Below are 27,894 nucleotides of genomic sequence, written 5' to 3'. Positions count from 1 at the left end.
TTGAGGACCTTTGAAAGGGTCTCAAAGATCCCAAGGAGTCCCCAGGGATACCACACATGAAAGACCACTGCCCCACAGTGACTTCATAGGCACTAGGGTTGAGTGTGAGTGAGAGACAGGACCTACTGTTTCCTGGTTGGTCTCAGGTCCCACATGCATGCCTTAAGTCTGCCCATCTCATCACAATGATTGCACTGTAGTATTTCAACATCCCTTATTTAATCTGGTGCTCAACTGAAGAAAGTTCCAACATAGAGAAAAAGCAACTAGAGACCAAATCTTCACGTACTTCTCTTTCTAAGCAATGTAAGGGACTTTTGGAGGATAATTTTGACTGCATTCATTTTTAACTTAACAGCTGACTTTAGTACCTACCACATCCCTCCTCCCAAAGATGTCATTGAAGCATGATGAGTGTGGTTATCAGCCCTCCAGAACCCATAGGCAGCATATATTATATCAGTTTACCCACTCTTCCTTTAAAATATTGATACCGCTAAGAATAATAGCTTCATTCATTCATTCCTTCAAAATACTTTGATGGGCATATCACATGGTTGTAATAAAAATAAATAAAATTGTGTCCCAAAGACCAACACCAAAAGAGAAGAAACTATGTTTACTAATAGATACCAAGTATGGCACAAGAGCAAGCTGTGGGACTCCTTGGAAGTAGAAATCCCTTCTGTCCGCCAGTATCTGGGGAGTCTTCATGGAGGACACAAAACTCAGGAAAGTCCTTGAAAGATGACAAAGGTTTTGAAAGGTGGTTGATGAAATTCGGTGGTGGTTAGAAATGCAGAGATTTAGGCCTGGGGGAGAATTCAGAGGACAACGATGTTAAGGTATGGCAAAAGCCACAGAGTCACTGGGGAGCAGAGAACAGAGAAGATAAAAGAGCCAGGAACCTCTGGGAGCATCTAAGCATAGCGTGTAGAAGGGCTCAGGGAATGAAAACAGAGTTACGAATCAGGATGGTAACATGATACCTGAAGTTAAGAAGGGAGAAAGTTTTTCTCTTTAATAAAAATGTTTGCATTATTTCAAAAATAGGTAGTTTCAAAGAAAAACTGAGAAGTGTTTAATATTGAAAACAAAGTAAGGAGGACAATTTTTGTCCATGACAAACAAATAGATTGAGAGAGAGTCAGGAAATAGGTTGTAAAACAGAGAAGAAAGCTAGTGTAAGATATCCTTGGGAGAAAGAAATAAAAACAGCCACTAGACCAACAAAGTAAAGCAAAAGCCAACGTTAACGTAGACTTTCACATATGCCAAGGCCTGGGCTAAATGCTTTATGCGCTAGCTAAAGTAATATTCACAACTGTGAGATAAATACAGTGATTATCACCTCTACAGAGGAGGAGCAGTTTCTGTCAAATACCAGCACCAGCATTCTTTTACACTATGTTTAACAGGCAACGTTGAAAGAAAGTTTATCTTATGTTAAGAAAGTTTGAACCTTGTATGTAGATAAAAGAGAGTGAAGATGCAAGAGAGAATAAAAATGACTTGAGACTTTGGCGGTGGCGGGGAGAGGGGGAACAGGGGAAAAAAATGGTATGAATAACCAAGGAGGAAGGCTCAGCCTTGAAGAAAATGCTTCCTCTTCTGACAAACGCAAGGAGTGGAGTGGCAAACTTTCCCTTCTTGGTAATTTTGCCCCAGACCTATAATCAATGTTCTATAGAAAGTCATAGACCATTTAGCTCAGACGGCTGCAAATCTCAGCATTCTCCTTTGCTCATCTTAACCAGAGAGAAAGGAAGGCAGGAGATACACGTGCAGTCACAGTGCCCCTTTCTATTACCAGCTCTCTACAGTACAACATCAGTACAGTACAGTATGTATTCTGTGAACCACAAAGCATATGAAATGCTCTCTCAGTAGAGGATCCACCCAACTTAAAAGATAGACGGGGAACACCAAGAGTATCCCACTGATCACCCTATGGAGAAACTGCCACACAATATTCCAGGAATGTCCCTCATATACTAACCAAAAATGTGTGCCCCAGGTTATGGGGGTTTCCAGACAACTAAACTGAGGCAATAGGAATTTAGAGTAAAAAATAAGAGTAGGGCTTCCCTGGTGGCGCAGTGGTTGAGAGTCCGCCTGCCAATGCAGGGGACACGGGTTCGTGCCCCGGTGCGGGAAGATCCCACATGCCGCGGAGCGGCTGGGCCCGTGAGCCATGGCCGCTGAGCCTGCGCGTCCGGAGCCTGTGCTCCGCAACGGGAGAGGCCACAACAGTGAGAGGCCCGCGTCCCGCAAAAAAAAAAAAATAAATAAATAAATAAGAGTAAATGTAATTGGAGATTAATGGGCAGTCAGGGCAAGGTATAATGAAAGGAAAGGAAGTGGGGAGCAAAAGTAAGGTGAGTGTGTTTTCTTCTCTAGTCTGTAAGAAATCTCTATCAGCAAACTGGAGAAATACTGTTCTTCCTGGGCAATTCACCCCAGGGGTTGTTAAAATAATTTCCAGCCGTCCAGTTGTGCGGATGTAAATTTTCATGAGCATTCCTTTAGCTACATTTAGGTACTCCACTTCCATTAAAAAAATTAATTATAATTACTTTAGGTAAACATTTTACAACTGTGTGCCTAATTGCTACATAGCAAAAAACAAACAAAACATATTTGCTATAATGTTATAATTGTTAAAATGCCGCTCTTAGTTCTTTTACTCTAAGCCTGTACTCTATCATTCATGGAACATGTAAGCCAGGCCCCATTAACTTTTTCTTAACAGGGAATTTTGCAAAGTATAAAAGCCACCAGTACAACAGATAAGAAAGAAGAAAATGTTTTCTGCTCATACAGGCACATGGAAGTATTATGACTCTATAGAACAGATAAACTATCCATTGTTTCCCTAAATATATTAAATCAAGGATCATCTTTGAGGATATCACACACTTGTTTCCACAGGATGCAGTTTTGATAAATTCCTTTCCAAGAGTTTTCTACCAGTTATCAACTAAGAATATTCCCTCCCCTAAATCTTATATCTTAATATAAGATTTTTGCCTTCATCTTTAGGATTTTTTAACTTAATTTTTTAAAAAATATCTTTGAGATGTTTAACTTAATTTAAAAGATAGAAATCATAAAGATTTTTATCTTAATTTAAGCTGAGAGATTTAGGGTAGGGTACTAATCAGGTTGGTTTTTTTCTTTGTCTCAAAAAAAAAAAAAATCACATCCAGAACAAACAATTCCCCTAAAATTCAAGGAGGAAAAAGATGTTTTAATGGAATGAGGGTAGTCCAGTAAGTTGAGAAGCAGAAGTCTGTCAGTGGGGTACCAAGAATTCTGTAACAGTTGTTGGCAGATATGAAATCTCATTTGCTAGGAAAAGATTTCCCAACTTCTGTTTCTGGCTGTTATACTTGATTTTCAAAGTGCCAGTGTTGTTGTTTAGAAACTGACTGTACTTTTGATGCAATTCAGGAAGGAAAAGGGAACATAGCTACTGCACAATGCCTTTCTCTAAGTCATTGAGAAGCCAAACTACACAACAGGTTTTCATTTTCACTGGGTTTTGATTATTAAGACATTTCTTCTGCATTTAATTTCTTCTGCTATTTTAAGATGAGAAGAAATATACTCTATCCATAAGGAAGAGACCTTGAAATGACCTAAAAAGGCAATTCTAAGAGAGTGATTAAACAAAAGAAAAGCAGCTTTTTTCTTTAAAGAATGTGTTGCTCAAATGCTCACCTATTTTGTGATTGATTGTATTATAAAGAAGAATGTTCTACCTTAGTCACCTCCAGCTGCAAACTGAGGAAGACTCTCTCCCTTAACCAAAGTTGAGTCAGGCTCTTTCTGACTTGAGTCCTCTTTCTAACTAGGCCCCAAACTTGGGCTCTGTCCTTGGCCCACTTAGTCCATTTTTATCAAGAATTCTGCTGAGTTAATTTAGCAAAAATCTCCCAGGCTTGCAATCTGATCACTCTACTCTGGCCCACCTTCAGCAAGAATCCTGTTGAGTTGGTTTAGCAAGAATCCCCCTAGGCTTGATGTTTCCTCTTGACCCTTCTCCATCCACTGACCCCATCTTGCTCCTTGGCAATAAATCTCCACTTTCCTCGTATTTGGAGTTGAGCCTGATCTCTCTTCCCTCCTGCAAAACCCACATTGCAGTCATTTTTTCTTGACTGGTCTTCCTTGCTATCTTTAACAATGTCATAAAAAAATTTTCTTTAACAAAATCCACACGACACACACACACACACACACACACACACACACACACACACACACACACACACACGAATCATTATCTGTGAGTCAGAGAATAAAACTGACAAAATATTGGGATTCCAATAATTCTCAGAAACTCTCTCCTGGCCTGAACCTTACAGAGCTCTTCTCTTCATTTAAACTGAAATGAAAGACTCTGACATCAAGGAGACCCCACAGAGAAGGGCCTCAGAGGTCCTGCTCTGGGTAAATGGCTCCTTTTCCTTCATCTATCACCCTGCTTTTCACACTCAGTATTTGCTGAACCCAAACACCAGCCAGCAAGATGCACTTTCCATCTGAAATGTCTCCACTAAAAGAGTTGTTTCTCAAAATGTGGTTTCTCTTTCAAAGGTAGTGGCTGTAAGGGACTTCCCTAGCGGTCCAGTGGTTAAGACTCCACACTTCCAATGCAGGAGACGTAGGTTCGATCCCTGGAGAGGGAACTAAGATCCCACAGGCCATGCGGTGTGGCCAAAAAAAAAAAAAAGGTAGCGTCTGTAAGCAGCTCAAGAAACCAAAATGTGAGCCGGAAAGGCTTGCCTCTACTTCATCCAAGAACAAAGATCCAATCCGCAAAGACTTATGTCAATTCACTGACTCCCTCCTAGTTTGCCTTTCTTAAGATTGTCTTAGGGAATTCCCTGGCAGTCCAGTGGTAAGACTCCACACTCTCACTGCCCCGAGAGGACCTGGGTTCAATCCCTGGTCAGGGAACTAAGATCCTGCAAGCCGAGCGGCATGGCCAAAAAAAAAAAAAAAAAGACTGCCCTAAAGACTCTAGCTAATACTATAAAGCGTTTAAATCTTAAGACTTTGAACCCTCTTTGTTTTAATCCAACAATATCTACTCACTTGACCTGATCACAGAGCAAAACTGCCTACTTGGAACCTGAGTTTCTCTAGGCCAGATAAGGACAAAGATTGGGGGGTTTGTTTTTTGTTTGTTTTAAATCACTTTAAAGCGGACACTAACAGTGGTGACAAAGGTTAGACAGGATTAACTGATCCAGGCTAAGGATCTCTAAAGTACCCTCTGGACTTAAATCCTTCTGGAAGGAAAATTCTCTTTCCTAAGATTACAGATTCATTTTACAAAACAACTCTTGGCTCTTTCAAAGATCAGTAGAGGAAAACTGTTTTTTCCAGAAAGATGAAAGCTGTTTTCATATGCAAAGACCAACCTGCTCCACTATAAGCTAATAACCTGTTCTGTTCTATAAGATAATATAACTAGTGGGTAGCTTAGTCAGGTGGGTTACTGTAACAGAATACCATTGGCTGGGTGGCTTATACCACAAACATTTATTTCTCAATGTTCTAGAGGCTGGAAGTCCAAGATCAGGGTGCCCTCATGGTTGAGTTCTGGTGAGAACCCTCTTCCTGGTTTACAAAGGCCACCTTCTTACTGTATCTCCACATAGCAGAGAGCACTCATCTCTCTTGTGTTTCTTCTTATAAGGACACTAATCCCATTCGTGAGGGCTCCTCTCTCAAGACCTAATTACCTTCCAAAGGTTTCACCTCCAAATAGCATCACATTGTAGATTGGAACTTCAACATATGAACTTTTGGGGGGCACAAACATTTAGTCTACAGTAGCAACTTAAGAATTCATTTAGGACTTTCTATGTACCCACCTGCCCAACGCAAAGCACATTGTTTATAGTAACTCTGCCCAAGAGCATGTGGGAAGTAGATGCTGTTATTATCTCCATTTTACAAATGAGGACATGGAGTCAGAGAGGTTGGGTAATTTTCCCAAGAACACAACAGCTCATAAAAATAACACTAGGATTCAAACATAGGCAGTCAGATTCAAGTTCATGCCCTTAACAACTTCATTTCACCATCATTTACCCCCAGAATTTGCACCTGTATTAATCCTTGAAGCTGAATAGTGTTTTAGGGTTTACAAATCACATTCCTGAACATCTGATCCTCATACAAATCCCATGAGGTCCTTAATAGATAATAATGAGTGAGATCAAGTATATGAAGTGCCCAGAAAAATCTCCACTTTATACCACATCCTCTGTGGGTATCCTTAGACCCATAGAGAGATATCAAGAGGGTCAGGAATCCCTAGAAACTGTATAACAACTTTTGTGTGGATATGAAGATGGGCATTTCTCATAAGAAAATCTCAAGAGCTGGATCAAAAACAAGTGCCACACTAAGGGTCTGAATACACTCTTCTCCAAAGAAGGTATACAAATGACCAGTGAACACAGGAAAAGATTCTCAACATCACTAGTCATTAATCATTTAGATGCGAATCTAAGCCACAATGAGATACCTCTTCACACCTACTAGGATGGCTATAATCAAAAGTTCAGACAATACAAAGTATTGGCTAGGATGGGGAGAAACTGGAACTCTCATAGATTGCTGGTGGGAATTTAAATGGTGCAGCTGCTGTGGAAAACAGTCTGGAGGTCCCTCAAAAGGCTAAACATGGAATTACCATATGATCCAGCAAGTCCATTTCTAGGTGTCTACCCAAGAGAAATGAAAACATATGTCCACACAAAAACCTGTACACAAATGTTCACAGCAGTATAGACAAAGAAGCAAAAACAACAAAAATATCCATCAACTGATGAATGGACAAATAAGATGTGAGGCACCCACACAATGGAATATTATTCAGCAATACAAAGGAATGAAGTACTGATACATGCTATGACACATACCAGTACTTGAAAATGTTACGCTAAGTGAAAGAAATCAGTCACAAAGGCATACGTATCGTATAAGTCTATTTATATAAAATGCCCAGAATAGGCAAATCTACAGAGGCAGAAAGTACATCAGTGGTTGCCTAGGGCTAGTGGAGATGGAGGGATTAGGGATTAACAGCTAAGGAGTGTGAGGCATGATGAGTATGTTCTAAAATTGACTGTGGTGATGAATGCACAACTCTGTGAAGATAATAAAGTCATTAAATTGTATACTTTAAGCATGTAAATTATATGATATGTGAATATATCTCAATAAATCCGCTAAAAAATTTTTAAGGAGGGAGTGGCACAGACAGAAAGAGAGAAAAGCCCCAAAATAAACCTATAAATAATTTGGGTTTAACCATAGTAGAAAACGAAATACAGATATCCTTCTGCCCACAGGCAGAAAGCAGGCCACAAATGTGTTTTGTTCAGTCTATAAAGGTGTTTTCAAAAATCTTTGAAGCAACTAGTAAAATGTAAAAACCCAGGGGTTTCACATTCAAGAAAGAATCTATACATCTGCATTTTCCTCAACAAGGAAAGTTAAAAAAATAAAATTTAATTTAAAAATAAATAAATAACCAGAATCTGGCAATACTAGGCTTGGATTCCAACTTTGCAACAATCTGCTAAGGCCAAGGGTGGGCAGCCATTTTTAGACAGAGCTTATGCTGGCCAGTAAGCCTGAGTGCCCAGCAGGTCAGGTTTCCACTCTACTTTGAGTTTTTGAGTCGATTATCTATTGCTTTTGTCAGATTGTCAAAGGAATCTCTAACTCAAAGCACATTCAGAGACCTTAGAAAGAAGTGGCAGGCAAATAGTGGCCATTTGCTTTATAGATAAGGAAACCGACCTAACTTGCCCGAGGCCAGAAGAGTGCTGCAATCAGCAGTAAAACTACTTTTTCTGACTCTTGGTTTCTTTCATTAGTCTTCTGGCCTCCCTGCTGATATTTCTAGAGACTCTACAATTACCATATCCTGTTCCTTTTTCGGCAGCAACTGAGGGAAATTAGCGAGAAAGGAAAGAACTTGCTAGACATTCCAAAATGGCATATGATTTTCAGGCTCTATGATCTTCTAATCACAAACAAATTTTGCCTGGACTTAAATGTCTCTGGTTTCTGTGGGCAACCTGAGCCGTTCTCCTGGCCCATAGCCCAAGGAAGATAAAGAGAATGTTAAACTCTCAGGACAGGGAAAGACTCCCAAGAGTGTATATTCTCCAAGGTTACCAGTAGCCCTGCTACAGAAAGCGCAAGTTCCTAATAAACAGGAATGGTTCTTCCCCTGGGCCAGGTGGTTTGCTCATGTCAAAAATGACTATTTACAAGAAGCTCCGAGTGCACAATAGGCTAAGTGAGGAGAGAACTTTGGTTGTTCATAGTCATTCACCCCACTGGGCTTTGAGTCTGCCTGGAAAGAAATTCCATATGATGCCCACATATAGCTGGGAGAGGTGGAAGAATAAAGAACAACCCAATTCACCAGGCTGATCTCTCCAATCAAAACTCAGCACATTTGCAATCCCGGGATATCTGACCCTTACCCGATCTTGGAGTGCTTCAAGATCCAGAGCCAGCAAATGACAGAGGATCATTGCACATCAGGCCAGGGCTGGAAAGCAAATGCCAGCTGGGAAAATGCAGGAAAACCAGGGCTAGGGAAGGTACCTGTCTGTGCCATGGAGTAAAAGTCGTCTTTTCCAATCAAAACAGACCAAAAGGTTCTTACAAAGGCACGTGCTTACAAAGCCTGAGAAAGAATGAAACCTCTAAGGCAAACAAAATGACCACTTCTCACTGCTCCCAATTGTGTAACTCTGAAATAGTCTCAAAGTTTATCTGTGCTATAAACAACTTAGGAACCTTTTCCCCAGAGATATGGAAATGCCAACACTCGTGGAAAAAGGAAAAGCAGCATTGGGCTGCCCCCGACAAGGGGACATGCTAAAGGTTCTGGTGCCAAGTCCATCAGAAGAGTTTCCAGGGCAGTGCATTGTTGCCCACTCCCCAAGCCCTGGAAAAACCATGATTTCAGGCAAAAGCTGAACCCAGCTGAAAGCAGGTTCAATCATGAATTCAAAGTATAGGACATACCCCACTGTGGAATTTGTGTCAAATTTTTCTTATTTTTTTAAAATTGTGGTAAAATACACATCATGTACAATTTACTATCTTAGCCATTTTATAGTGTGCATTTTAGTATTACTAACTATATTTTTTATTTTTGTGCAATCAATCCCCAGAACTTTTTCATCTTGCAAAAATGCAGCTTTACACCCATTAAACAACTTCTCATTTCCATGTCTGCTCAAGCTCTAGCAACCATCATTCTACTTCTTTCTGTGTATTGAACTACTTTAGACACCTCATATAAATAGAACAATTCAAGATTTGTCTTTTCATGACTAGCCATTTCATTTTGCATAATGTCCTCAAGGGTTATCCATGATGTTGCATGTAACAGGATTTCCTTCCTTTTTAAGGCTGAATAATATTCCATTGTATGTATATATCACATTTGTTTATTCATAAAATCTATTTCTGTATCTCAGGGATATGATTCTGTTGCTCTGGTGGTACACAAGTTATACAGTTCAATTTGTAATGGTCACGGTTTTATACAAAGAGACAGACAGATAGACAGACTTGATTGAATGATGTTTGTACTCCAGGAGAGGAAAAACAAGCTAACTAAAGCTGCAGCTGAGCTCAATTCCATCATCTAGAACCATTTCACTATCCCTCTTTACCCCAAAAATAAAAGTTTTGTTAACTGTATATTCCCAGGTCCTGGGAACAGGACTTAGCATACAGTTGACACTCAGTAAATATTTGTTGGCTGAGTGAATCTAGAAGAGTGATTGCTCAGAAAATGCTATATGCTTGATCTTGATTGATCCAGCTCATCTGAACATATGAGCCAAGAAAGGATCAATATGTATTGACATGGAAAGATGTCCAAGAACTATTTTTAAAGGAATCAGGTTGCATATCAATAAACGGTATAATTCCCTTTATGCAAAAGCAAATGCACAAATCAAAACAATAAATACATACGTATATAATAATATACCTAAATAATATGCTACAAACCCAATGGTTTGATTACCTCTGGATTGAAGGGCAATGAGGACAAAGGATAGAAAGGGAATTTTCTGTTTGAATTTCTGTTTGTAGTGTTTTAATTATTTACCAAAAGAACTTATCGTTGTATTGTTAGTGGAATTTTTTTAAGGAAAAAAAATCTGGAAGGATAATATGTCATAAGAATACATTGATTCATTCTCATGACATATAGCACAGGTAACTCTGCTCAATGTTATGTGGCAGCCTGGATGCAAGTGGAGTTTGGGGGAGAATGGATACATGCATATGTATGGCTGAGTCGCTTTGCTGTGCACCTGAAACTATCACAACATTGTTAATCAGCTATACTCCAATATAAAATTTAAAAAAAAATTTTTTAAAGAATATGTTGATTCAGTTTACCTTACATGTACCCTTTCTCAGAGACCTACTGGAGAATGTGCTCCACCAAAACAATGGGAAATAATCAAGAAAGAAGAAGACATGGGATATAAGAAACAGGATCCAGCATAAGAGAGAGGCAAAGGGAATCTCCAAAATGATGGTAAAAAGAGAAGTAACAGCTGTGTATCCAACATCAAGGGCTACCATTCTGGACCGGCAAAGCAGGTCAAAGAGCAGTATTCAACAAGATAAAATTGACTGAAATAGCTGTTGCACTGGAAGATCTTGAGAGAAGATTTAGACAACTGGCAAAAAACCTGTGGTTAAATTAGTGAAAACTCCATAGAAAATTCTGCAAACACACACAGAAAGACAGCTCTGGGGGAAACAATAGTAAGGAAGGGAAAGTAATCATGTAGTACATAATCCGGTTCTTAATAGTGGATAGGAAGGCATAGTAATGTTGACTGAACTAAATATTGACCTAAATAAAAATTATGAGTTAGCTATATTCTGAAGATAGATGGCAAGAACAGGAAGGATGCATGTGAGTGGTAGGTGAAGGAACTCAAAAGAAAGCTAAATACTCATATTCCACGCTGGAAAGACAGTACATGATGACTAAACCTGAAAAATCAAGAGGGAGCAATATAAGCATTATTTAGAGACCCAAAGAAGTACCAACTAGCCAGAAGAGATGAACATGACTGCTCTTTCTGAAAAGAAGAAAATGGTAGAGGTTCTGCTGTTTTTAGTAATGAACCTTATGGAATTATTTGTCTCTGAACTATGTGTATATACAACTTCAGTCAAACTAAGAAGTAAAAAAGAGAAAAATCACAACTGAGACCCACATCACAACTGAGACCCACATCACCTATGTTTTTTTTTTTTTTTAAACAGGAAAATAGTTGCTGTGTAGATTTCTGATGTGACACAAAGAAATAACAGTTACAGGTAGGATGGCCACTTTCAGTTCCAATACTGGAAGATTCTACCAGAAGTGTGAAGAGAATCATTCTGAAAATGGTTGGGCTTTCCAGCCTATACGGAAAACCCATGATAAAAAACCCAGGGCGAAAGAAAAAGAGGCAAGACATATTTCAGGTCCAATATTTACCAAATGCTTGAGTTTTGGCATAGAAGTCCTGCCAAAAAAACTTAGCTATGATAGAGAACTGTAAATGGGCAAGATAAGACCAAAATTTGTGGCAAATCATCAATATTCTGCCTGGGTCTTTCCCTCTCCTCTGGGGTACAATCAACTCAACATGTTATTCACATCCTTGTCTATTAAAGCAAGTCTAATACTTTCTGAGGGTACTAATCCCCAATTTTGGCCCCAAAAAGTAGGTTCCCGCTGGGTTCCATCTCAAATGATTTTCAACTCCCCAACCCCGTGGTGGTGGTGGTGAGGGATACCTAAGAAACAGTCAGATTCTCACCAAACCCAGGTGTCAGGCCAGAGTATCTAATGCTTTATCAGTTATGGAAGAATCCAAAGCAAATGAAACACCAAAATTTGTACATAGGGAGAAAGAAATTGAAGAACTCAATTCCCACATTGGTAGTTAATAATGAACCACCCTCTCCCTAGGAACAAATGCTCAAAATCCTGTGTGTGATATCCATATTCTTAGTGTTTTAAAGCACTTGCCTGGGTTCCAATCCTAACTCCGTTCTTCTCCCTCAGCTTCATTTTCCTGTTAACCGGTGGGGTGGGAGTGGGTGGGTGGTAATACTTAGATCTCACAGGATTATTGCCTGGATGAAATAGTAACAACCAAACTTTTGCAATCCACTAAATATATTACGCATTATTCTAAGCGCATTGCATATATAGCATCTCATTTAATGTTCAAATTATAACTATTACCCCATTTTCCAGATGAGGAAGACAAAGCACAGAGGTTCAGTAACTTGCTAAAGATCGTAGCTAGTGGTGGAGCAAAGAGGCTAATTCAGGGGAACTGGCTCCAAAGAAAGTACCAACAACCGGACTATGCCGAAATGCAAGAAATAAAATGTGCACCATAAATGGTACTTATTCACACACCACGTGTGCCAGTCCAAAAAATAGGTTAAGTGACAGGCAGTTTGAGGCTTGGCAGCCTTGCAAGAGACCAAGGCATGACCAGGGCCTCCACTCCTCTCCCTAACTCCCCAAGCTCCCCAGAACTTCCCATCGCGCTTGGGACTCAGAGCTTCGAGGCTGCGAGTCCTGGTAGCTGGAAGTAGAGGGTGGAGCGGAGGCGGGGGAGGCCGGGGGTAGTGGGGGAAGGTGGTTGGGACGCCGGCGTTTACCTTGACCTGCACTCTCATCGCTCCGGGAGTCCGGGGCGCTGCGCGCGGGGACGCGCAGAGGCGCAAATAGCGGCCTGGCACTTCTGCCGCCGCCACCAAGAGCCGCGACGACGTCCCGTCCCCTAGGTCTCCGCCGCCCAGATGTGGCCCTCTGCTCCGGACCGAGCCTTCTCTCCTACCCGCAGCCGACTCACGCCACGTCCGGTCTCTTCCGCCACCGACCCAGAGCGGAACCACAGAGCTGCCTCCTCTCCCGGGACGTGTCCCCACCGCCCTAAGCAGAATCCCCCGCCCCGTTAGGTTTCCGCTCGGATACCACCTCCGCGCTGGCTCCATTCCAGCTCCGGCAACCGGGCTGTGGGGCGTGCCCTTAAGTAAGTGTCCTACGGTAGCCGAACCCTCAGATATGTTAATCAGACCCGCGTGGAGACCACAGGACTTGAGCGCAGGTATTTCGTAAATCCCAGCTATGCCAGATCCTAGTTAGATATCTTGTGGCTGGCCCCACCTAAAGCACCCAGGGCCCTGGGCTCAGATCTGGTAAACCGCCTAAGACGCTTTGCCCCGCCGGCTGGTAGCCCCCCATACCTGTAAGCGCTCCTCCGCAGAGCGAGCTGTCATCCTGGACTTGCAGGCCCGCCGCCAAAGCCTTGTCTGAGCTTCTGACTTATGGAGTCAGATTGGGGCTCCACCTCCGCACGCTGCCTTTTACAGCCCTACAGATTTGTATTTTGGCCTCAGTTACCTCCCGTGTAGAAAGGAGGTGATTCCGACCTTACCTGGATCAAAGAGTAGAGGAAGGGTCAAATGAGATTTTCATCATCATCATCACACACGTATTTAATTGTACTGTTATTGTTGAGTCAGTGTGGTGCGGGGAGGACACAGGAGGTTTAACCTAACAACCAGCAGTTTACTAACTGGGAGTTACTGGGTGTTAGGTGACCTCTCTGGGCCTGGGTTTATCTACATAGCGGGAAGGATAGCAAATAAATCCCCTTTCCTCAGAGGCTATACTGAAATCCATAAAATACAATCAAAAGCTTTATGATTTCTGTTATTTTCGGTGGGCTGCTCTGGCTAGTCGGTCTTGATTAAGGCTGTGGTCAGTTACTACAGGTGAATCCCAGTATGCTGGCAGAGGTGATGCTCACTTATTACAAGTGTTGTAATTAACAATGCTAGCCATTCGTCCCTGATTTCAAATTAGGACCACCTATCCTTTTAGTCCATTCTGGACTTCTGCCCAGTGAGCTCACATTTGCTGACACTTTTTTCAGCCTGATTTCTTTATGTGGTTTTCATTTTTCTTTGTTAGAAAACTTGAACATCTCATATATGTATTAACATTTTGTTGTTGTTTGTTTTTCTATTAATCCATTGAATCTCATTCTCCTTGACCCAGCTCCCTCAAAATGTTAATGATCTGTGAGCAGTTAACAGATTCAGAAGCCCCCCAAAGGCAAGTAAGCACCTCTTGATTGGTGTTTCTCCATACATCTCCCCTGTTAGGTCTGTCACAGCACTAGAGACTGGGAACTCTCAGAAATCTGCAGACCCACCAAGAAGACTAGACGTTTGGAACTCAAGATTCTTAGGAGTGTTGGTGCACTGTAATTACCATCTTCCAGTTTAAACTCTTTGGTAAATTTACATGTTAGGATGGTCATATATTCTTTTCAGATCAAGCTTCAAGGCAGAGAGTCTAAAATATCAGGACAATTCCAGGGCTTAAGGTATTCTGGTGTGCTAGTTTGCAAGCTGCCTTTGGTTCCCAGGCTGTATCAGAAACACCTGAGGCATTTGTTAAACGTGCAGATTCCCTAGCCGCCCCCACCCCACCTAGACCATCTGTATCAGAATGTCTGGGGTGGGGCCCAGGAATCTGTATCTTTCACAGGCGTCTCACACAACTTGAAAGCTTGCGTAAAAAAATCTCCTGGCCACAAATATACCTTTGCCAAGCGGCTAGCAATGAAATTTAAATTTTAGGGTGTTCATTAGTAGTCTAGTGTGGTTTAATTCAAGTCAACAAATATTTCCTGAACACAGACTGTTTGTCAGGCATCCTGCTGGGTGCTGGGAAAACAAAGATGAATACGGCATTGTCCAGTCTGCAAGGAGTTCGAGTTTATAGAGAGAGGAGGGACAATCAAAAGTGAAACCGTACCTGGGGCACCATTGGTAACACTCATCAACATAAACAGAAATTCTCACTTGTTTGCCCTCCCTGATCCCTTTCTCCCTCTTCCCATTCTTTTCTCCTATGTTTTCTTCTTTATCAGATCTTCATTTTTTACCCTGAACATTGTAAATGTTTTATTCCTGATCTAACATGGTTTTAAGACACTACTCTAAAGTTATTTTAAAGTCAACCTAATGATTTCAAAATGGAGGGAAACAGCTGATTTTTCAGCAGAGAAAAATGGGTATGAGAACATTTTTTTTATATGTGAAGATCTTTTTTGTTTGCTTTTGGTTTTTGCTGTGTCGCATGGCTTGCAGGGTCTTAGTTCCCCGACCAGGGATTGAACCCATGCCCTCACAGTGAAAGCACATAGTCTTAACCACTGTACCAGCAGGTAATTCCCTATATATGAACATCTTGATGAGTCCCAGTTATTGGAGACTACTAAGGAATAGTTTCTAATATATGCACTCTTCTCCTAAAGAAAATTGTTAGAAGCTTGGATTTGGTTTTGGTTCATTTTCATTTATTTGGATAGGGCTGAGGGTTGTTGGGGGAGTTGCACAGTAATACTTCCCAGCCTCTCTGGACAGCCCAGGGGGAGAAAACGGAGCAATAAATAACTCTATTTCTGGGACTTCCCTGGTGGTGCAGTGGTTAAGAATCCGCCTGCTAATGCAGAGGACGTGGGTTCGAGCCCTGGTCCGGAAAGATCCCATATGCCGCAGAGCAACTAAGCCTGTGTGCCACAACTACTGAGCCTGCGCTCTAGAGCCTGCGTGCTACAGCTACTGAAGCCCCCGCACCTAGAGCCCGTGCTCCACAACAAGAGAAGCCATTGCAATGAGAATCCCACGTACCACAACAAAGAGTAGCCCCCACTCGCCGCACTCGCCGCAACTAGAGAAAGCCCACTCGCAGCAACGAAAACCCAATGCAGCCAAAAATAAATAAAATTAAAAAAAAGAAATTACTAACTGCATAAAAAAAAACAGAAAAAACAACTCTATTTCTTTGCACCAAGAAGAAAGAGTACCATGGGAAACTCTTGCCCAATGCATCATGGTATATTATTATCTCGTGTTCATGGTTTTCACTGTGGGTGGCCACCACCACTTTCAGAAGCATAAAGGAAACAAAATAAATGCAGTGGCATTTTAAAGTAGGTAATGGAAAGGATGATAAACCTAGAGGGCATTCCACAAGTGGGGGAAGTTTAAAGTTATGGGTTATTAATTTAAGATAAAGGTATACTGCCAGTAAGGAGGGATGAAATCCAGCCCTCCGATCCATTCCTGTGTGACTATTTCTGTTTTCAGACCTTCCCATTCAAACCCAAGGTATTGAGTTTGAATTCCATCCATTCATTCTCCTAAACTGCTACAAATCAAATTTCATTTTGAAAGGTAGCAATATATTTCCTTATGCCTACTGAATAAATGTTTTTCTAATTCAGTGCTTCTATGGGAGTATGCTCCCAATTTGCTATGAAAATGGATCATTTATCCTGTCACATAAGCAAAGATTAAAATACTCATGGGTTGGCAAGGGGAGAAATAGGAACCCTCAAATACTTTTGGTAAGAGTTTAAAATGATATCCTTTTTGAAGGCATTTTAGCCATCTGGATTCAAGGCATAACCTTTCCCATCACAATTCCAGTCCTAGAACTTCATACTTCAGAGATACACTAAGATATATATATATATAAGGATATACATAGTAGCACCCTTTGTAATAAAGAAAGATTGCCAATAATCCAAACAGCCATTAATTAGCAGGTGCTTAAATAAATAAACTGTGGTGTGTGCATACCATAAAACACCATGCAGCTTTTAAAAGAATGAGTTAGATCTAAATGTACAGATATGGAAAAGGAAAATAGCAACTAGTAAAAGTACGATTCTATTTTTTTAAATTTATATGTGTAAGTTGGATTATTCACAGGAAAGTACTAGAAGAATATATGCCAAACTGTTAACAAGAGAAGACATACTTATACTAAAAAACTATTTGTTGCTTATCTGAAATTCAAATTTAACTGGGAGTTTTATCACACAAGATTGTTACACAAGCCTACGCTGATGGCTTCAGGTAGCTATGGGTGCTGTTTGAAAGTGTGTATTACGAACATTGACACTGATCCTAGCCTCCTTTAGAACTGTGTCTTCACATGCAACTTTGAATGATTCTTAAAGAGAGGAAAGGAGGAAGATGAAGACTGACTGTAACAAAAATGCCAGGCACGCTGATAGATGGCATCATTTGAAGCTTCCTGAAAACAAGCACAGCAGATACTATAACTGGTTTACTGACCCTCTCATCCCAGCAGCATATCTCTTTGCAAGGTGATTTTGCAATAACCTCCCATGTAGAGGCCCAGTCTCTTCTTCACACCATTAATCTGAGCTGGACTTCTGGCCAGTAAAATGTGGCCAAAGTGAACATGGTTCAAGTTCCTGAGCATAGGACTCTAGTGGCCCTGCAGCTTCAGCCTTCACCCTGTTGTAACGCTGCCCTGAGAACACCATCCTGGAAGAAAGACCATTTGGAGAGACCAGCCAACCCTCAGAATCATGAGAAATAATGAACTGATGGTATTTTAAGCCACTAAATTTGGTGGTTACGTGTTGTGCCGCAATAGATAACTCAGTTTCTTTCCTCATTTTTTTCTGCACGAAATCTCTGTGAGGTTTCACTGAAGGTCGGAAATCTTCATCGTGAATATCACCAGTCTCACAGCTACATGTAAAAGAATGAAATTAGAACACTCCCTAACACCATACACAAAAATAAACTCAAAATGGATTAAAGACCTAAATGTAAGGCCAGACCCTATAAAACTCTTAGAGGAAAACACAGGTAGAACACTCTATGACATACATCACAGCAAGATCCTTTTTGAACCACCTCCTAGAGAAATGGAAATAAAAACAAAAATAAAATGGGACCTAATGAAACTTCAAAGCTTTTGCACAGCAAAGGAAAACATAAACAAGACGAAAAGACAACCCTCAGAATGGGAGAACATTTTTGCAAATGAAGCAACTGACAAAGGATTAATCTCCAAAATTTACAGGGAGCTCATGCAGCTCAAGATCAAAAAAACAAACAATTCAAACCAAAAATGGGCAGAAGACCTATATAGACATTTCTCCAGAGAAGATATACAGATTGCCAACAAGCACATGAATGGATGCTCAACATCACTAATCATTAGAGAAATGCAAATCAGAACTACAATGAGGTATCACCTCACACCAGTCAGAATGGCCATCATCAAAAAATCTGCAAACAACAAATGCCGGAGAGGGTGTGGAGAAAAGGGAACCCTCTTGCACTGTTGGTGGGAATGTAAATTGATACAGCCACTATGGAGAACAGTATGGAGTTTCCTTAAAAAACTAAAAACAGAACTACCATATGACCCAGCAATCCCACTACTGGACACATACCCTAAGAAAACCATAATTCAAAAAGAGTCATGTAACACAATGTTCATAGCAGGTCTTTTTACAATAGCCAGGACAGGGAAACAACCTAAGTGTCCATCAACAGATGAATGGATAAAGAAGATGTGGCACATATATACAATGGAATATTACTCAGCCATAAAAAGAAACAAAATTGAATTATTTGTAGTGAGGTGGATGGATCTAGCGTCTGTCATACAGAGTGAAGTAAGTCAGAAAGAGAAAAACAAATACTGTATGCTAACACGTATATATGGAACCCCCCCCCCAAAAAAAATGGTTCTGAAGAACCTAGGGGCAGGACAGGAACAAAGACGCAGACGTAGAGAATGGACTTGAAGACATGGGGAGGGGGAAGGGTAAGCTGAGATGAAGTGAGAGAGTGGCATGGACATATATACACTATCAAATGTAAAATAGATAGCTAGTGGGAAGCAGCCGCACAGCACAGGGAGATCAGCTCAGTGCTTTGTGACCACCTAGAGGAGTGGGAATAGGGAGGGTGGGAGGGAGATGCAAGAGGGAGGAGATATGGGGATGTATGTATATGTATAGCTGATTCACTTTGTTATAAAGCAGAAACTAACACACCATTGTAAAGCAATTTTACTCAAATAAAGATGTTAAGAATATATATATATATCACCAGTCTCACAGCTAATTAGGTGTGAAGCCAACAAAAATTTGAAAACAGATGTGTGTGGCTGTAAAAGTCCATTGTTTTCTGTACTCACACCTTGAACATAATGAGCATTCATTAAAAATTTAGTTGGATGACTGTCTGAATCAGAACTTTTTGTTTTCGTTTTCGTTTTATTAATTATTTATTTGGCTGTGTCCGGTTTTAGTTGTGGCACGCTGGATCTTTGTTGCCTCATGCCAGCTCTTTTAGTCGCAGCATGTGAACTCTTAGTTGCATCATGCAGGATCTAGTTCCCTGACAAGGGACCAAACCCAGGCATAGGGACCTGGAGTCTTAACCACTGGACCACCAGGAAAGTCCCAGAACTTGATTTTTATTACTTGTATATATCAGAATTAAGAATATATTTATTGGGACTTCCCTGGTGGTGCAGTGGTTGAGACTCTGTGCTACCAATGCAGGGGGCCCGGGTTCGATCTCTGGTGAAGAAACTAGATCCCACATGCATGCCACAACTAAGAGTTCACATGCCACAACTAAGGAGCCTTGTGCCGCAACTAAAGGAGTCCGCCTGCCGAAACTAAGACCCAAAGCAAGCAAAAAAAAAAAAAAAAAGAATATATTTATTCAACAAGACATGTCTACTAGTAAGAAATTTTTAACCCTTAGTCCTTTTCTCTTGATTAAATTACTTGAAAGGAAACAGTATTCAACCTATTATGTTCTCCCTAAAATGTGAACCACAATTGTTCATCCTTGGAATAAGTACTCTAGTAGCTTAGGAATTGTGTTTCTCCATTTCAGGTGAGAAACTGAGAGACAGAAAAAATAAATGACTTAACCAGAAGGAACCAACTAATTGAACCCTCCATGCCTGACTCATTTATCTAATACTGTCTTTTTTATTTTTCTTAACTTTTTATTTTTTTAAATTTATTATTATTTTGGCCACACAGAGTGGCATGCGGAACTTCCCCCACCAGGGATCGAACCCATGACCCTGCAGTGGAAGCATGGAGCCTTAACCACTGGACAACCGGGGAAGTCCAACTTTTTATTTTTAAATGAATATAGTACAGCCTCACAGAAAGTTGCAAAACTCATTTATAGAGTCCCTTGAACTAAAATGAGAGTCTTTTAAAGTAGTTTATTTAATTAATTTATTTATTTAACTTTATTTATTTTTTGGCTGTGTTGGGGTCTTTGTTGCTGCACACGGGTTTTCTCTAGTTGCAGTGAGTGAGGGCTACTCTTCATTGCGGTGCGCGGGCTTCTCATTGCGGTGGCTTCTCTTGTTGCGGAGCACGGGTTCTAGGCACGCAGGCTTTCAGTAGTTGTGGTGCACGGGCTTTGTTGCTCCGCGGAATGTGGGATCTTCCCGCACCAGGGCTCGAACCCGTGTCCCCTGCATTGGCAGGCAGGTTCTTAACCACTGCGCCACCAGGGAAGTCCCTTTTTAAGTATTTTAAATTATATATTTCCTCCTGAAATATTCTTTACATTTTCAGTGTGAGCCATGAATAAAGGAAGGAAGAAATATTACTAATTAGTAATAAATGGGCACTCACTGTACACTAGGCAATTTGATATATGCCTTATTTTTATTTAATACATTATTAACCACCATTTCATACAATCTGAGTTTCTGAAAAGCCAAAACTTGTCCAGAGTCAGAGGTTGAAAGAGTGGCAGAGCTGCAATTCCAAAGACACTTTGTCTGACTCCAAGGCCCATGGTGTTTCCATCCTGTCAGAGTTCCTATCCAAAATAATTTCAACTTTCATTTACTAGTGAGGTTTTATTTTGTGATTATTTAATTTTTTTAAATGTTACTTTGGTAAAAGTATTTATAAACCCTGGGCAAAGTCTTATTTTTTTCCAACTCTCAGTGCAGTAGCATGTCTGCATAGCAAAACAATCTGCACACTTCCATTACTGATGAGATCTTTCTATTACATCTTTCTCTAAACAAACTGCATGTAATTTACTTGATGATAAAGATGCTCAGACAAAACAAATTTTTTTTAAAAGAAAAAATATTTTAATTAAAAAAAAAAGATGCCCAAGCATTTCTGTAACATCCTTGAAGGTATAATAATTCAAACTTCTTTAAGACAAGGTCATTATCGGACTTTGCTGGTGGCACAGTGGTTAAGAATCCTCCTGCCAATGCAGGGGACACGGGTTCGAGCCCTGGGCCAGGAAGATCCCACACGCTGCAGAGCAACTAAGCCCACGTGCCACAACTACCGAGCCTGAGCTCTAGAGCCACAACTACTGAGTCCACATGCCGCAACTACTGAAGCCCGCACACCTAGAGCCCGTGCTCTGCAACAAGTGAAGCCACCACAACAAGAGCCCGCATACCACAACGAAGAGTAGCCCCCACTCGCTGCAACTAGAGAAAACCTGCGTGCAGCAATGAAGACCCAATGCAACCAAAGATAAAATAAATAAATAAATATAAATAAATATATATTTTAAAAAATCTTTTAAAAAAAAAGGCAAGGTCATTATGCTTAGATATTAAATTCAGAATTGCTGAATTCATTTTAGGCTCTGATAAAATGGAGACTATCTTACTGACCTAAGAACAAAGTGCTGTCATAAAAGGCCTCATAACCCTATGACCCAGAAAGATCACATCTCCTGCCCAAAAAACCCTAATATGATGAAAATTTACATAATAATATATTTATATCAAAATTATATAACATTAGGGATTTGTTAAAGTCTATTATTTGAGAAGTAATTAAGTAAGTTATCAGATGGGCAATTGTATAACTTAAAAAATGCCAACAATGAAGAGTATGCAAAGCCAAAAAGGGAGCTAGAACATTGTATGTACTGTATGAGTACAACTATGTCAAAGACCATATAGAAAGAAATCAGGAAGAAATGACTCCTTTTCATTTTTCCAAGTATTCTGTAATGATACCTTATATTGAAAATAATTTTTAAATTAATTTAAAATTAAAATCCTATATATCTTGGAATGACTTACAGGATTAGTGTGTCTGAAATTCCAATATTACACTTTTACTGATCATTTATTCTTCCTGACTTAATAAAACATGCATTTCACTCACTTCCCAGGCCCTTTGAGCCCACAAGTTAAGGACCAAGGCTATTTTTATTTTCTTTTAATGTTTTATGATATGTGTATTACACTGACTAACCTGGTGCTTCTTTTTTGTTTTTTTTTAAAGCCTGGTGCTTCCTAACCACATAGTCTACGATAATCTTGTTTTAGCTACAGCTGTTTAACTGAACATACAACAGTGATATGCCAATTTCTTCTTTGCCAAGAAAATGTGTGTACCACTATTTTATCTATACTTAAGAAGATCAAGATAAATGAAGAAAGCGTAACATAAGAATAAGAACAATCCTATGTGAATTTCAGCATGGAATCTATGTGTCATCATAATGTATGAAGTTTCTCATTGACCTTTCACGGTAATGACACAAGAACACAGATTGCATTTTGCAAACATGTAAAGGCCTAATGTTCCTATATCTAAGCCACTAACATGTAAGCCAAAAAAAATGTATATTTCTCTCCCTAACTTTTTGTCTGCCTGGTATTCAATATTTTGAAAGTATAAGTGATCAGTTTTATATGCAATTTCACGAACATGCCCAAAGGCCAAAAACCTTTGTCACTATAACCACTTTGAACTAACTCAAGATCATTCCTCCACAGAGCTCAGAATTCATCACATTTGTTATTCTGTGAATCGCAAAATCCCTGTGGAGATGGGGAAAGGAAAAAATAGCTTTAATTTCATAAGTAAAGGCAGATCTCATAGTAGAGAATTATCAACTAATGTAAAAATTGACCAGTATATTTGTGGCACCTCCCAGACATGGCATCCCATAGCTCCACATGCTCTAGTCAACTGCCACTTGAACATCCTCTGCCACCAGTGTCCAGTCTTTATTGCCCAATGGAAAGAGGAATTGTGGAACACTAATAATTCCCCAAAATAAAAGTTTCTATTTCTCTAATCATCCTCCATTCTGTTTATTCTCCCCACCCATCTTACCTTATTAAAGCCTATAACAGAATTGCCTCCTGATCATGATGTATACTAAGAAGACAGTGCCCACTAGCCATCCAGATGTAACATCCCTTCTATTGTGGTGCTATTGTCAAGTTTCTACCATCCTTCCTGTTATTAGTTAAATCATGCCCCCCACCAAACAAAGATATATTAGTGTACTAATCCCCAGTACTTCAGAATGTGACCTTATCTGGAGATATGGTCTTTACGGAGGCAATCAAGATAAATGAGGTCATTAGGATGGACTCTAAGCCAATATGACTAGTGTCCTTATAAAAAGGGGAAATTTGGACATAGAGACATGCAGAGAGGAGAGATGATGTGAAGATACAGGAAAAAGACAACCTTCTTCAGCCACGGAGAGAAGTCTGGAACAGATCTTTCCCTCACAGTCTTCAGAAAGAACTGACCCTGCTGACACCTTGATTTTGGACTTCTAACTTCCAAAACTGCAAGACAATAAAATTTCCATTGTTTAAGCCATCCTTTTGTGGCAGCCCTCGCAAACTAATACACTTCCCTACCATTTATATTCATGGAAGTTCTCCTAAATCCTTTTTTTTTTTTTTTTTTTTTGCGGTACGCGGGCCTCTCATCGTTGTGGCCTCTCCCGTTGCGGAGCACAGGCTCGGGACGCGCAGGCTCAGTGGCCGTGGCTCACGGGCCCAGCCACTCCACTGCATGTGGGGTCCTCCCGGACCGGGGCACAAACCCGTGTCCCCTGCATCGGCAGGTGGACTCTCAACCACTGCGCCACCAGGGAAGCCCCTAAATCCATTTTTTTAACGAAGGGCATCATGACTCCCTGTTGGCCTGAGATAGATTAAGATTGTGCCTCTTGCATAAACATAAATATTAGTAGCACCTCTTTTATTCTCAAAAGTGCCCAGGTTTATATAGTCATCCTACCTCTCATGCCACCCACAATCCTTCCTACACCCCACTTCCATTCAGCCAGGTGGTTCTTTCCAATCACTTTAGTATCTCTGATTATTACAGACCTCCTTTGGTACAATGACAAAAGGGATATTCATTTAAAAGCTTTCATCAATTTTTGTTTTGTTTTGACTAGATTTTACACCCTGTAAAGATAGGAACTGCTTCTTTCTCACTTTTGCTTCACTTAGCATTGACATGGTCCAGCATGCAAGAAATGTTTAATACAACAAAATTAAATTGAAGTAGGAACTTTACCTTTACTAAAATATCATATTTGTTCCAAATTAACTTCTCAAAGTTATCAAGAAATAGATGCAAATTGCTAATTATCTCTATTTTATGGGACTGAGGAATTCTCATTTTTTTTAAAGCATTAAGAATAAGCAAGTTGAATCATTTTAGCTTTTTATGGCATTAGTATGCTTAGGCCAGCATGATTGTATCTACAGGGAGAAATCAAATATATTGCACATGTATTAGTATCATGTTCCCATAAATATTCTACAAAGTTGTAATAGCATAATGGAAATCAAAAACTACAAAAGAAGATGATTACTGCAAGTAATGCAATCATCACTGAGATAAGGAGAGATTAGAAGACAAATATTTCATGTGGGTTTGTAGACCGTATTTAAAGGGCATGGCATAAGTATTTATAAGTATCTATAGACTTAAAGTCCCATCTAGGACAGCATAGAGAGGACCTAAGAAGCCTAAACACTGCTGTTTGACGCTCTGGGCAGAAATGGAAAATGATCTGTGAACACGCCTTAACATGCATGGTTTTCAGTATAACTTATTCCAGAATGGTGATGTAAACCCAGGGCTTAAAGGACTTATGGCTCAGTAGCCATCAGGCTCCTTTCTTGACTCTGGCAGGACCCTGCCCAAAGGTGTCAATGGTAGCTTTGTATTTCATTGCAGGAACCAAGGAAAGGATAGCATCTGTGCATTCCCAGAGTAAACCTCTCCTCTGTAAAGTTCTGAATTGTGTACATGCCTGTGCCCACTCAGAAGGTTCCTACCTTTCCAGGTATCTGTTACTGTACTTGGAAACCACCTTGCTTCTACCTTGTGGAGCACATTGCTCCATATTCTACCTCCTCTCCTGCCAACCATATTGGGAACTGCTTGAAAAACCTGCACGCACCTCTTTCATTCCAGAGCACTCTAATTTTTGTGGTTATAAAAGCAATGCATCCCAGTTGTAGAGAATTTGGAAAATTCAGAAAGATACAAAAGAAACAGAGAGAGTGAGGATGAGGGAGAGGGAGAGAGAGAAAGAGAGAAAATATGAAGAATGAATCACTGGTAATTCCACCTCTCAGAGACAATCACTGTATTATTCTGGTGTATTTCCTTTAAGGAGCTCTCTTTTCAGTATTTCTCTGCCTAGCTCTCCTAACAGCTCCTTTGTCTGCACTTCCTCTGTCACCTCTTACAGGACTGATAGTTAAGTGGGTGAATACTTGAATTAGGAAAGATTTTATTTTGTGTGATTAAAAGTACAAAAATGGGGCTTTTCCTTTAATATTACCCATTGTATGCAGTGGGAGTTTGTAGCAAGAGGACTCCTATTAAGATAGAAGCCCATCTGACATAGCAGAGAATCCTCCTCCCTAACTCTCAGAAACCCAACCACTACCACGATGTACAGCAATGATCAATATTGTTCTGTAAAGAGATTAGTTATATTTTGAGTTATGTGGCCCAGAGATAGGCCAGGGAACCCATAATCTATGTACCTCTGTTTCCATGAGAAAATCTGTTCTGGGTTCCAACTACTTATTTACAAACTAGTTCACAGAAAACAAATGGTTTCTAGGAGGGAGACTGCCTATGTTTGGATCACTGGAATAAGAGAACAGGAGTGACAGATGAATGGATAAAGAAGATGTGGTAAATATACACAATGGAATACTACTCAGCCATAGAAAGAGCGAAATAATGCCATTTGCAGCAACATGGATGCAACCAGAGATTATCATACTAAGTGAAGTAAGTCAGAAAGAGAAAGACAAACCATATGATATCACTTATATGTAGACTCTAAAATATAACACAAATGAACCTATCTATGAAACAGAATCACAGGCATAGAGAACAGACTGTTGGCTGCCGGGGGAAGAGGGCTGGTGGAGGGATGGAGTGGGAGGTTGTGGGTAGCAGACTTAAGCTTTTATATATAGAATGGATAAACAACATGGTCCTACTGTATAGCACAGAGAAGAATATTCAATATCCTATGATAAACCATAATGGAAAAGAATATTTTTTAAAAAGAGCATGTATATATATATATATATATATGTATAACTGAATCATTTTGTTGTTCAGCAGTAATTAACACAACATTGTAAATCAACTATACTTCAATTAACAAAAAGAGAGGGAGGGCTTCCCTGGTGGCGCAGTGGTTGAGAGTCTGCCTGCCGATGCAGGGGACGCGGGTTCGTGCCCCAGTCCGGGAAGATGCCACATGCCGCGGAGCGGCTGGGCCCGTGAGCCATGGCCGCTGAGCCTGCGCATCTGGAGCCTGTGCTCCGCAACGGGAGAGGACACAACAGTGAGAGGCCCGCGTACCACAAAAAAAAAAAAAGAGAGAGAGAACAGGAGTAAGTGCTTGGGTAACATTTGTGAAGAGGAGGTAACAAGCCAACCTCCAGTGAGGAAAGCAGTGTGGTTAATTTGCATAGGGGATGCCTAAGAGTTGGAAGAACAAGAAAGAGGACAGTTCTTCAAAGTAACTGCCCTGTGAGGCTTTGTTTATCTCTAGTTTTTTTTTCTCATTCCTCTTGTCTATTGAACTCATTTATCAAAACTCAGCTCCATGGAAGTGTGTGCATGTAAAACTGGTGAAATGTGGAAAAGAGCTGTAGGTTGTCTCAATGTCAGCATGCTGGTTTGGGTATTGCACTCAAGTTATATAAGACGTTACTATTGGGAGAACCTGGGGGGGGGGATGGTACCTGGGACCTCTTTGTACTATTTTTGCTACTTCCTGTGCGTCTATAATTATTTCAAAAGGAAAACTTAGCTCCAGAGCTTGCTCAGCACACAATCTTGCCTGACAATTGGATTCACATCACCTTCCAACTGCTTTGGCTTATTGTCCCTTCACGTAATTTTCATACTGCATCTTGCCCACTTTCTAATTATCTGTGCCACATCACTTAGCATACGTGTATATTTACGTTGTACTGCATATGTTTATATATGTTTACATACATTGAGATAAACACACAAGATGTAATATATATAATACATCTTGTTCACTAGCTGGTTCATATGTATATATACTGTGAATCTCCACAAGACTGTAAGCTCTTTCTTTGTACTTCCTTCCTTGATACCCCCAGGGCACCCCACTGCTAATTGCATGGTAGGTACTCAACAAATACTACTTAAACAACTGAAAAAGCAAGAAATATTAAAGGAAAAAAAATAGTTAAAACACTTGACGAAGTTTTTCTTTTTTAAACAATATAGTTTGGTGCCCAGGAAACATTTGCTAGTCCAAGATTAGAGTTTAAAGGCTGTAGAAGCCTGTACCTCTGTCTCCTTTAATCTTGGTTATCACCGTAAACAGGCAGTTATCATCTGAGAAGCACAAAGGTTAGTCACAGGTGCGTTGTTTTAACACTCGCCATAAAATCTCTGTGAGTTCATTGAAGGAAATGCTGAAGAAGCACTTTGCTAACTCCAGAATCCACCCTTCCCTAGGTAATCTTGTCTGAATCAAAGGGTGAACAGGTTTGTTTAAGCTGAAAAGTTGGGTGAAAAAACCAAACAGGTAAATTTTAAACTTTATGAAAAATGTGTACCTTCA

At 40.3% G+C, this 27,894-nt stretch overlaps 2 protein-coding genes across 3 annotated transcripts in view; both read right to left on the bottom strand.

The window, feature by feature from the left end:
* Positions 1–27,894, bottom strand: part of TRPM6 (transient receptor potential cation channel subfamily M member 6) — a gene marked incomplete at its 5' end in the record, with an annotated part of 195,376 nt that overhangs the window by 125,060 nt on the left and 42,422 nt on the right. The window contains one exon of one of the 2 annotated variants that reach the window (XM_082843245.1): positions 13,345–13,535. In XM_082843245.1, the coding sequence (XP_082699371.1) occupies positions 13,345–13,377 (33 nt within the window). Of the gene's footprint in view, positions 1–12,756; positions 13,093–13,344; positions 13,536–27,894 lie in introns of those variants that run through there. The other variant, XM_082843244.1, reaches the window with a different exon arrangement.
* Positions 17,685–27,894, bottom strand: part of LOC309964330 (uncharacterized protein C9orf40) — a 62,511-nt gene continuing 52,301 nt past the window's right edge. Inside the window, exon 3 of the transcript XR_014326342.1 lies at positions 17,685–17,759. The gene's annotated coding sequence lies outside the window, so the exon portion shown is untranslated. The remainder of the gene's footprint in view (positions 17,760–27,894) is intronic.

The sequence above is a fragment of the Leucopleurus acutus genome (genome assembly GCF_964270905.1).
Source record: "Leucopleurus acutus genome assembly, chromosome: 7".
NCBI lineage: Eukaryota > Metazoa > Chordata > Mammalia > Artiodactyla > Delphinidae > Leucopleurus > Leucopleurus acutus.
Note: the sequence above shows the minus strand (reverse complement) of the source record. Positions and strands in the feature narration are given on the sequence as shown.